The 12,529-nt window shown below is 44.6% G+C and overlaps 1 protein-coding gene across 1 annotated transcript; it reads right to left on the bottom strand.

Moving 5' to 3' along the window:
- Positions 1-5,758: 5,758 nt before the first annotated feature.
- Positions 5,759-7,590, bottom strand: LELP1 (late cornified envelope like proline rich 1). Its single transcript, XM_025452940.2, has 2 exons — positions 7,438-7,590; positions 5,759-6,177 (listed from the first exon to the last, which is right to left on the bottom strand). Exons 1-2 carry the CDS (start codon positions 7,585-7,587, stop codon positions 5,875-5,877), a joined length of 453 nt encoding a protein of 150 aa, XP_025308725.1. The 5' UTR covers positions 7,588-7,590; the 3' UTR covers positions 5,759-5,874.
- Between the last annotated feature and the right edge of the window lie 4,939 nt (positions 7,591-12,529).

Here is a 12,529-nt window from a genome sequence, read left to right as displayed (position 1 = left end):
AATATTTACTCATTGGTTATGTCAACCCCTCAGTCAAAGACCAGCACTTAGTGATGCATGAGAAAAGAACTGGGCTCAGGACCCCCACTGACCTGGAGTTGACTCAATTACAAAGAGTATGTGTATCCTGGATAAGGTACTTCTCAGAGCCTAGATTTCTTCTTGTTGGGAAGGTTAACAGTGCTTCACAGATTCCTTATGAGGAATATATTTGAGAACATATGCACACTTAGGGCTATCAAGGTACTTCCAGAATGTTAGTGCCATCTGACTGATCAGGATTCAGCTCCCTCATGAAGCCTTTCCAATTCTCTCAGTTCTTATTCCATCTCCTTTATCTGTCCCCCCCCCCCCCCCCCCAGGACTCCATCTTTTCTTATACTTTTCTACTCACTGGGATGTAGTAGACAGTGTACTGTGCAGAGGCCCAGAGACCCGGCTCTGTCCCTAACAAGTTGTGTGACCTCAGGCAAGCCCCTGAGGCTTTCTGGCCTCATTTTCTTCATCTTTAAAATACTAAACGTAGCCTAGGAGTCAAGCTAGGTCCATTGCAGCTTTGATAGACTGTGATATTCATGAATGGTTAGCTTTGACGTCTATATGACTTGGTAAGTATGTGGAAGCATGACTGTGTGGTGGTGGGGGGGGGGTAGGAGGCTCTTCCTTGATTAGATTATGATTTATAATCCACCTAGTCTTCTGTCTTCTGTGACTGGCAGTGGCCCAGTCAAGTGACTGAATAACCTTAGGTGGCATATCTTTTCCTAGATACAGAGTGGGAGTATTTGGGGTCCAGGTCCTCAAAAACCAACCTTAGTGGCCCAGTATCTGGAGTTGTGACCTGGACAGCTTTGGGGAGATTGTCTCACCCTACATCTTAAGATAAGGAGCTTAAATACTTTAACCATCCCCAGCTATCCAGTGAGACTGGGGCTAATCTGATTGAATGCCATCTAAGATTTAAGATTTTAAATTTCTGCAGCTGTCATTATTGGGAGTCAGGGTGTGATTATACAGGGTCAGCAGAAGAGAGTCAGGTGTGTTCAGGCCATGCCTCCCCACCCCCTACCATCCTCATTCAAATAACGATCGCCTTTGTTCAGATCATAAAAGTTCCCAGACTCTTCTGATTCATTTGGCTGGCCAGTCTGCATATTACAGGGCAGTGGCTCTGATAAAGCCAAATGGTGCAGAATGTAGCTCACCCTGTTCCCTGGGAGCAGGTGACTCTGGAGAGCTTGTGGGCTCCTAAGGGAGAGTCCACCACCCTTCCCTGCTCCAGTGTTCCCTGCACGGAGAGTCTGAATCAGAGGTTGTGGGAGGGGTTGTGGGTCACAGGTCATTGCTCCCAGAGGGGACATGACAGGCCACCTGATTCCTTTTCCTCGTTTCAGTTCAACACGTGCTTAAATAAGAGGCACTACATTATTTATCAACTGCATTCTTCTTAAGATGAGGCAATTGAGGTACAAAGGTATTAAGTGCCTACTTTAAGATCATGTGGTTAGCTCATGCCTGGACTAGGCAATGGCCCATTTAAAAACATTTAGGACATCACTGCACTTGGGACTCTTTATAAACTTCAGGAAAGCAACAAAGATGCAGATCAGCCAATGGTTCTTAATAGTATTGAGGTGATGAGGAAGTTTATACATAGGTACGCATCTTTACCTTCAGGAGGTTCATGGCCTCCAGGTTAAAGACCACAGACACAGGAAATGGGGAGAAGTATGTTCCAAAATTGTTTAGGTTCATACTAGTCTTCAGTCCTTTTCCCTTTGACTCATCATGGCTTAAGTTGGGCTTAGAAATCCTAGACTCTTCTAGCAACCAACTCAATGTGATCTTGTTTAAGATGTTTCCTTCTCTGGAGCTGAGTTTCCTCTCCCAGACAACTGAGACACTGGGCACATTTTTGTGCCACATCTAGCACTTATACTCAGTGATGCAAAAGTCCTCATCTGGCTCCTACTGTGATTTGTGGGTTCTGGGGCCCACTTTGGGAACAGGATGGGAGGTTTGGCCTTGTAAATCTACTTCCTTCAAAGATATTTGCCTTCCTTTCTTTAACTCTCTCTTTCTTCCTCAAGCCCACTGCACTCCACAGCAGAACAGAAGAACAAGACATGTGCCATCATAGATAGGGGTGACGACTCCAAGTGCTAACCAGTTCTTGAGTGCTTTTGTGTCCTGGCTTTCTAAGTTCAGTTTCCCATGCTGGGGGCTTTGCATATACCATCTCACTGGTCAGTCATCTCCACACCTCAATGAGACATTTCTTCTCATTCTTCAAGGGAAGAAACTGAGACCACTTCTTCTATTGAGGTGACACAATTTGCCTGGGCCTCACAGTTGAGAGTGTACAGCTCACTTTGAATCCATGTCTTTGTGATGACAAGACATTTCCCTTTACCATGCTGCCTTCCAAAGTAAGAAATCTGCTGGGAGGCAGGCTGTACTTCCCAGGCGAGGCTGGAGGGTAGGGCTGGCAGGATCTGTACCTTGTGATCAAAGGGAAAAGTGACCAATGCCAGGGATGCTTTTTTCTCAGCCAGAAGCCACCTATATTCAGCCCTGTCCCCCTCTCCTATCCCTGAATTCTGGGAATGACCCATGTGGCAAGGGCACATAACACAATAGCCAGGGCCTCAGCCCAGAGCAGTCCTTTCCTCTTTGGAAAAGTGCATCCAAAGCCACTGAATGTGCACTCATTTATTGTTATTGAATATCTGCTACGTGTGCCAGGCAGTGTCTGTTCTCAAAGAACTTACAACCCAGTGTAAATAGATGGACAGAATATGGTGAGGTAAGTGTTATAGGAGAAAGGCATGGATTCTCTGAGACCATAGTAAGGGGCATCTGACCAGCCTTCGGGGGCAGAGGGGGAAGCTTCCTAGAGTAGGTGACCCCTGAGTTGGGTTCAGAGGGAGATGAAGACCCACCCGCTCAAGTGGATTATTCAGAGGAGGACTCAGTGGGAAGAGGAAGAATGATAGAGAATAGACAAGTGTAAAGTCACACAGGCCAGAAACTCTCTGCTGTGCCAAAGTGCCACCAGTTACCTGATGCTGGGCTGCACAGTTCTAGGAGAGAGAAGTGGCAAGGTAAAGCCAGACAAGGAGGTGGGGGCCAGCTCTGGAAGACTTATGCGTGACTGGTCAAGTCATTCAAGCTGTTCTTTAGGCAAAAAGGAACCTTTTAAGGGTTTTAAGCAGGGGAGTGACATATTTAGATTTGGATTTTAGCCAGCCTGCCTTCTCTGTCTTACACTGGAGGAAGGACTAGAAGGTGAACTTGGAATCTCAGAATCCAGTTAGGAGGTTCTGGATGGTATAGATGAGAAACTATGGGGATTTTCCTGGTGGGAAAAGCATGAACCCGCAGTCTGAGCATCATTTCCTTCAAGCCTAAGAGAGAGCCCAGAACTCTGTAGGTAAGGCATCACAGGTTTTATGCAGCCAGTGCACCTGAAAATAACCTGCTATGGATTTTACGATCAATTTGTATTTTAGCATCTTTATGTGTTTGGCAATTGACTTAATGTATTAACCCACTGATTTCTTTGCAGAGCATAAGCAGCTGGGGCACAGAAGCAGTTATAACTTATCATCAATAAAGCCTCCCAGGATGTGTCTGTGCTTATGTTCCTGGCTGGAATATTTGGTCATGTGGAAGCAAGACAGGAAAATAAGACAGGTTTGGTAACTGGTTCCTTACTGCCATCTCCCCAGCTGCCATTTGCATGTAGGAGATGAATGAAAGTGAGCTCTAGGGTGCTTTCCAGCTGCAGGGCTTCAAAGCAAGACATTCCTGTGATTGTGTGCCAGCCCTTTCATATAGCACTGGCCCAGCTCACAGCAACGCCCCTAGCTGGCCTGGTCTGGGAGGACTTAAAAGTCCTTTTGCAAGGTCAGCAGTGCACTGCCTGCTTCTCAAGAAACAATGATGCATGGGGGTCTGTGGTAGAGTCTCTTCTTACAGCTTTTCCATGAAAGGAGAGGCTTGGTCCTGCCCTATCACAGTATCTGTGAGCCATCAAGACTGACACCACACAGGTTCTCATCGTGCCATTCTTCAGATGTTGCTAATTCACTTAAACAACCCTTTACCATTTGGGGCAGGGCCTTGGTGACTGTCGCTGGGGCTGGGAGTAATTATGGCATTCTGCAGGGAGGCAGCATACTCATCACGTTGTAGCCATCTTCCCTGGCATTGCCTTTGATCCAGGTTTTGTTGGGAAAGTAGCCATTAAGAGATGTGTATCTTTGGTTTCATTTACATGAGAGAAAAAGAACTAAATTGGCAAATGGATGGTTTCATGTTCTCAGAGATGGCCTCCACCCAGTCTGTCCCCAGAGTCCTCAGAACCACCCAGGAGAGCACCAACACCTGAACCACACTGCCATAGAGCCACTGGGGGCCTGGAACTGAGACCCTATCTCTCAAAGGAAGGCATCCAAGTTGTGTACTCAGATGTAGGAAGATGTTTTTCCTTTATTTATTTATTTATTTATTTATTTATTTATTTATTTATTTATTTAGTTCATTAAGCAAATGAAAGGACTTTGGTGGGTTTCTGAAATATTCATGATTATGTAATTTTTTTTCTATTACATGGGAAATAAAAACTTAATGAAAATCCAAAGACTAGTGAAAATAAAAATACTCCATTGGTTACACATAACTCCATTGTACTAAAATTACTAGAATGTTGACACTCCCGTGTACCTTTCACTAGAATTCTCTCCATGGAGACGTTACCTAAGTATGGTTCAAAGTATCCAAACCAGCCAGTTGACATTGTGTAATCCACAACTCCAATTTTGTTTTTTATTATTTATTTATTTGTTTAAAGATTTATTTTTTTACAGAGAGAGAATGAGTGTGAGTGGGGGAGGGGCAGAGGGAGAGGGAGAGACTCTCAAGCAGACTCCCCTCTGAGTGCAGAGCCCGATGATGGGCTTAATCTCATGCTGCTGCAATGATGAAGCCAAAACCACGAGTTGGACACTCACCCAACTGAACCACCCAGGCACCGCTTTTTATTTTTTAGATGAGGGCCTAGCTGTGCTTATAGGCATAAGTTAGAACCTAAATATTGTACTCAGGAGACTTATAGCCTGATGGTGAAGAAAGGCACAGAGCAGTTATATTCAGGTGTGACATGTGACACCTGGATAGGTACCATGTGTTCCCCTTTCTGAGGGCTGGCTATGTCCCAGTAAATTGGGCACTGGACACACTTTACTTCCTAAGCCTCATGACAACTCTGTAAGCCCACTGCTAGCATCAGCATTCCTTTTATAGAGACAAGGAAATAGCAGAGTTAGAGTTTAAGCCCACACAGCCTGTTTTCAGAGTGTTCTGCCCAAGCATTATGCAGTGGGATTAATAGCTGAGGGTAGAATTTTTCCTCAGCCTTTCTGGACTGGACCTTTCCTCAACATCCCACTCTTCTTTCCCCCTTACATCTTCTTTCTGCATCATGGCCACTTGAGCTCCTGAGGTGAACCACTGTTAACAGCCATATTTATGGCTCTGCCAGTCTGCATTCCCTACGTGCACCCCTCAGGAGATGCCACATCCTTTTATGCAGCAGGTGGGGCCAGAAGGTAGGCTATCTTCAAAAGTTGTTGACTTTGGAGTGCCAGGGTTCTAGCCTTACTCTCTAGGGATTGCTTGTTGGTGTTTTAGTGCTGGAAAACAACAAACAAACCCCAAACTACCAAAAACAAAAACAAAAACAGGAGAAGAAAGCTTTGCACAGCAGAGGGACATATTTACTTGTCAGTTCATGGCTTCAGCTTTCAACACCAAGATGGTGAACATGGTAGAGATGTTGGAGGTAGTGGGTTGAGTGGTACCCTTGGTACCTCACTCTGGGGGTGGGCAGGGAGATGGGCATTTAGGAGGACAGGGCTTGGCACAGGGCTTGGGGGGGCAGGAAGTCGGGCATGGAGAAGGGCATGGTGGGGGGCACGGTGGGCACTTTGGTGGTGCTGGGCACTTTTCTCGTGGGTACTTTTCAGAGCACCTTTGCAGCAGCTTCTTTAAACAGCTGGGCTGGCATTTGGCTTCACACTTTTGTTCACATCTGGGATCACAATTCTTGGGCTCATTCTTGGGTTCACTAGATTTATTGTTATCATCACTCGACATTCTTTGATTTTCTATGCCCTGCAAAGAAATATGCAACAGGTAGTATGTGGGAGACCACTGCAAGGTGGAAGAGGACCAGCAAGCCTTCTCACTCACACTTCCTGTCCATCCTTGCTTCTACAAAAAATTTTCCTGGAATGGTTGGGGCTCTATACCAAATTCCCATTTAAGGGCTGTCCTCTGGGCTGTCCTCTTGTCCATGGAATGGATTGATGACAACATTTCTTGGTCTCTTCACTCTTACCCTGCTTTTTGTTCACTTACCCTTGTCTCCATTCCATATCTCCCAGCAGGAGTTCTCAACTTAGGGTCCTGGAACTACTATCCCTTCCCAATGATAAAACCATATTTGATCATATGTTACCAATATGATTGATATCATTTGTAAGTCCATGTCTTTTAATTAATTCATTTAAATACATTATTCTGAAGTCATGAATTTGGTCAGACAGCTAAAGGCATCCATGGCACAAGGGTTTTAAACAACTCCTGCAGGGCCACCTCCCCAACCCTCTGGAGATGGAATGAGAGGGTATATGAGTGGGTTTAGGAACTCAGGGACTCAGGACACTTCTTTCATTTCTGTGCCTTGCCCAAGCTTTCAAAGCATTGTTTTCTTGATAATTGCTTTCTTCCCTTGGAAACTGGGGATGGGAAGATAATTGAATCTCCATCTCTACCATGGTTGAACTCCCATTGACCATTCCAATCCTCCTCCTCGTGATTAGAGGAAGGGAAGAAGTCAGGAGAGGAGGAGATGAACCGGGAAATTCTAATTCCTCTGAAAATATGAATGTGAGAGCCATAAAATGATTTTAAGGATTTAATAATAAAATATGATTTTATTTTCCCTATTTTCTATTTTGAGTTTTGCCCTGAGCTAGGTCTTCTATGGATGGTTTGATTTCTAGATATGCACAGGGCTTTTTAGCCAATGACAATACTTGCAAGTTGTATCTAACTGGCACTCCTTTGATTAACAATATAAAAGGTAACTTTTATCTAATTTGGTTTTTTTTTTTTTTTTTCTAATTTGGTTTTAAAAGCAATATGGCTCTCTGGAGAAATAGATCATTAAGTTAAACTCCAAAATTGTTAAGAATCTCTCCTTGAAATAAGCTGAGCATAGCTCAGTTCTTGCTACTGAAAATGAAAGGAAGCTTTCATTGAAAAATAACCATCATCTCAACCCTGTTCAATGCCTGAGGTGCTTTAAGTCACTCTTAAGAAAGGAGAGGAAAAAGGCAGGGCATGTGTGGTTGTCCAAACGCAACTCACCCCTTTGTGTTGGTAGTGAACTTGACAAGTAGTCGAGTGAGGTGGATGGTATTGCTGTGTGTGAGAAGGTGGATTTTCCCTCTGATTCCTCTGCCTAACTCTGAGGAAGCCAGAGATGGGGGGGAAGGGGAGCACCACTTGTGACCTCATCACTGCATCACCGGGTAGCGATTGTTGTGTGACTCTAGAGCAGCTAGTTCAACTCAAGCTCTTGAAAATACACTGTGCTAAATCATCTCCTTTGCTGTCCTGTTCCCTCCCAGGGTCACTCAAAATTCACGCTGGCGAAATCAGACCATGATGAAGACTATCGAACTCTAAGCATAGGGAGGTTCATTCTTGCTAGGAGCAGAAAAGCTCTTTTTACACATGGTCTCTGTCCCCCCAAATTTTAATTCCTTTGAGCTTGCCCCTTCTCCACCTTTCTAGGAGAGCTTCCTGGACTGCTCACATCCATTTTGATTCTCTTTTCCTTATTTTTCTAATATCAGATTCTGAAACCTCTTTTTACTACTCCGCACAACCTAGCCAAACTCCAGGGATTATTTTACCTCTTTTTCTGTGTTTCTGCCTATAACTCACTAATTGTTGTGTTTTTTAATCAGGGAGTGGCCACCCCTTGATAGCCAAGATAAACCTTGGGTTTGGTGCTCCTGACTCGTTCTGACATACTGGGTTAACCCCAGATCCTGTCTTAGAGTAGAAATATTTGCCTCTGAGAAAGTTCTTTCCTTGCCTTTTCAAAGGCCTGGCCATTGGGTCTCTGTGGTTGGACCAGCGGTGTGTCTAGGGTGGTCGTAGGAAGTTGGTGTGGGAAAGACAAATGGGGTGGAATACATAATACCTTGAACTCGGAAAGTTCATCTTGGTGGTCATTCACTGACAGCCATGAGTGACTTTTGATTAAAACTGTGAAATGATGATGTCTAAGGTGTTGACAGAGTTTTCTGACAGCAAAGTGTGGGATGGCCTGGGCGATGGGGCAAAGGCCTGTTTCAAAGAAATTATAAACATCCCCAGGTTTGAAGGAAGGCAGTGGTGGTGGTAGTGAAAGTGTTCTGAAGAGAAGTATTATCAGAGAAGTATATTTATGGGATTAAGTTAACGGGAAATTTAGAAGAAAATTATGAAAGATGACTCCCAGGTGTTATTGTTAATGGGTGCTGGGGAAAGAGAACAGATTTCTGTTAGAAGAAGATGAGTCCGGGCATGTTGAATGTGGTAATAGTGGAACATCTTGAACAGTTAGTGGAAATGCAGCTCCAGGCCTGTGCCACTGAGCAGACTGAGACCTTGAGTTCAGTTCAGGACAACAGGTGTTTGCTGAGTGGATAAGGATGAAAGAGGATTGGAGGAGAAAAGAGAAAATGTACCAGGGATGATGGGGAACCCCTTTATAGGGTTTATTTTGGTATTTACAAAGGAGAAAGGATGTCATACACAATTGGAACCCAAATAAAAGGGGAGAGTGGGCCACAATTTAACTCCCTGCCACCAGGATAGCTGGCATTAGGCCCACTGTCTCAGTATAGCCTACCCCTCGATATTCATTTTCTTTGCTCAATATTTTTCATTTTTATGAGCTCTTCAAAGCTGTTGAGAAGCAATTTCTGTACTCCTCTCAAGAGACTCCACCTCACCTGCTGTTCAGCTCTGGACCAAAGCTAGCAATCTGGTTATGGAGAAGGCAGTTATTGTGGCAGTGATGTCAAAAGATGTGGTGATTTGGAGGAACCTGGGTGGTGCAGTCAGTTAAGCATCTGATTCTTGGCTTCAGCTCAGGTTGTGATCTCAGCATCATGAGATCAAGCCTTGAGTTGGGCTCCGCACTCAGTTGCAGTCTGCGTAAGACTTTCTGTCGCTCCCTGCCACGTGTGCTCTCTCTCTAATAAGTAAATCTTAAAAAGAAAGAAAAGAGATGTGGTGATTTCTACTGGCCCTTGTCTAGCTGCTATCCTCTTCCTCTCTCTCCTTTCTTTCCTATTTCTTGCTCAAGAAATTCCCACTGAATGTAAGTATATCATCCATTAGACTTTCATTAGGACACTTACCATCTTTTCAGTCTTCAAAACCCTCCTTTATTTTTTTATTTATTTTTTTAAATTTTTATTTATTTATGAGAGAGAGAGAGAGAGAGAGAGAGAGAGAGAGAGAGGCAGAGACATAGGCAGAGGGAGAAGCAGGCTCCATGCACCGGGAGCCTGATGTGGGACTCGATCCCGGGTCTCCAGGACCGCGCCCTGGGCCAAAGGCAGGCGCCAAACCGCTGTGCCACCCAGGGATCCCCAAAACCCTCCTTTAAAGGCCAAGACTCATGGCAGTGTTACATTAATCTCTTGGCTATCACCCTCACCTTTGGGTCGGGGTTTGGTTGACAGTGTGGTTGGCAGCAAGGCACTGCCAGGTTGAACACAGAACAGTTTCTGGAGCTACTGGGTCTCAGAGGGAAAGAGGCTGAAAGGAGAGAAGAATGGGTGTCAGAGTGAATACCCTGGAGTCAGATCCCTAAATCCAAATCCCACCGTCAGTTTTTACTTACCAAAGGACCCCTGGTAATTTTGAAAAGAAAAGACTTCACTTTCTAAGTCTCAATTCCCTCACCCATAAAATGTAATAATAGCACTCATCTAGGACAATATATAGCTTATATGGAGTGCTTATAACATGCCAGGCACATTTCCAAGTACAAAGCCTATAGGGTATACCTGACACTCTTCCTGTACTCATAGGTTGCTGTGAAGATTAAGTGAGATTCTATGAACGAAGAGCCCCCAGTAAATGTTTGCTGTACATGTGAGTTGTTATTTTTGTCAGTGCTTTCCTGGACATTTCATCCCTTGGCTTACTGGATCTCTCCTGCTCCACTTACTAGATCTTGGCCCTGAAATCCCGCTTCACCAGATCCTTTTTTCCTGATGTCCAGCCAAAGTCCCTGATGGTGTTCACAGGAGAATTAGATAATCAGAGCATTCAGTGGTTTATCTGTGTGAGCCTGCAGGCCTTGTCTACCTGCATATTATATCAGGCCAGGGAATTCTATGTCAGAAATTTAACTTCGCTTGAACCCCCCTCTCTGTTTTATAGGTGAAGTCTTCTTTTTCTGTCTTTTTCTATCTGTGTATTCTTGTTGAATAAATAGTCTTCTCAATTAGAAAGCAACTCTATTCCTCCCATTGGTGCCTCTTAAGACCCCCTCTGTGAAGTTGGCTCTTCCCTTCCTACTGGGATGGAATCTCTAATAGCATATGCTAGACTTTGAGGATCATGCTTAGACAACAAGCTCTCTAGTCACTTCTATTTATTCTAAACAATTTTATTTCACTAACCAGAAGGTATATTTCCCTGAACATTGGATTTCCTTCTCTTTTCCTCTTGGGACCAGAAAGGAGAGCATCTTCTCTATTTGCTTTTTGGAGTTTCTCCTCTTCCTTCATTCGTCCAACTGCCCCTGGTTTCACGAAAGGGAAGAGACAGAAAAGACAGGAAAGTTCTTACCTGAATGATACTGTTCTGGTGTCCTGATACTTAGGAGCTTTCTGGGTTTGGCAGATGGTTGAAGCTGATCTTTTCTCTTGTGGGGAGTTTGAATGTGTTCTTCAGGGGACCCTGTCACCCCTCACTGGGGTGCTGAGCACAGTGCCTACTATATATAGTATAGCTCTTACAGTGCTTAGGCATTTGGCAGCTCCCTTTCTGCTTCTCTCTGCTGCAATTACCTCTCCTCCAGGCAGCCCTCTTGGATAGGATTTCACACAGCTCAGAGAGCCAGCTCTCACCCTCTTTCAGGCTGTATGTGGCCCATGGAAAACACTCATAATCCTCCCCCTTTCTTTGTTCAATGACTGTTAGTGATTTTAAAAAAAATATTTTATTTATTTATTCATGAGAGACACACAGAGAGAGGCAGAGACACAGGCAGAGGGAGAACCAGGCTCCCTGTGGGGAGCCTGATGCGGAACTTGATCCCAGGACCCCAGGATCACCTGAGCTGAAGGCAGAGCTCAACCACTGCACCATCCAGGTGCCCTGTTAGTGATGTTTTCCTGATGTTTATGCATTTTTGCTCATTCACTGTGTATGAAGCAAGATAAGTTCTATGACATCTTCATGGACATGGTTCCATATTGATCCAGTTTGAGCTTACTGCAGTAGTTGACACTCTTATGTTCTCTTTTTCACCCCTCTCACCTTGGATTCCTTTAATACCTGGATAGTGGCCCATTTCTCTGGCCTCATCTACCCTCCTTCATGAGTTCTTCCTCCTCTGCTCAAACCTTTCAACTTTACCTGGCCTCATTCACCTGACATATGGCTGCTGACTTTGTCTACCACTGTTTTCTCTCCAAAGCCCACACTCTTCCATTTTCTCCAGGGCTAAATGTTTCTCCAGGGCTAACATTCACTGGGTGTCCTTTGGCATTGCAAACTGATCTCACAAAATCAGAATTTGTCACCTTCCACATCTTTTCTTATATGATGTCTTTGTGCATTCTAACTCTGCAAGGCGTGTTCCCATATGCACCATATGTAAGACATCCAGGTCAGAAACCCAAGATACCCAACCTCCTGCTTCCCACTCAGCCCTACGCCAAATATGTTAGCAGCATCTGCAATTCTATCTCCCAACCCACAGGCTCATGACCCAGGCTGGTGTTGGGAGCCACAGTGCACACCTCTCTTCTCACATCCCCCCATCATCTTCATGGTAACTGCAGGTGTTTCATTGAACTTGTCATTGTCACAGGTCACTCAAAGCGCCCTAGCTCTAATTCATCCTCCACATCACCCTTAACTAAATTTAGAAGACAAATCCCAATTTTACCATCAAATTGAGGACAAGACCCAAGGGTCTCAAAATTTGGGTCTACAAAATTCTTTCAGATGTTTTATACTTTTGTCATAGATTCTGTAGGTAAACTACTTGTGGTTCCCAAAACGTCCTGGGCCTTTTTGACTCTGTGCTTTTTCTCTGCCAGTCACATCCTCCTTCCTTCCTTTTCTCTCCTCCTACTTCTGCTTCTCTCCTTGAACTTCTAGGACATTTTGTCCTGGGCACTATTTATCTGATCCTCCCAGGCTGTTAGTTGAGACC

Source organism: Canis lupus, chromosome 17 (assembly GCF_003254725.2).
Source record: "Canis lupus dingo isolate Sandy chromosome 17, ASM325472v2, whole genome shotgun sequence".
Taxonomy (NCBI): Eukaryota; Metazoa; Chordata; class Mammalia; order Carnivora; family Canidae; genus Canis; species Canis lupus.
Note: the sequence above shows the minus strand (reverse complement) of the source record. Positions and strands in the feature narration are given on the sequence as shown.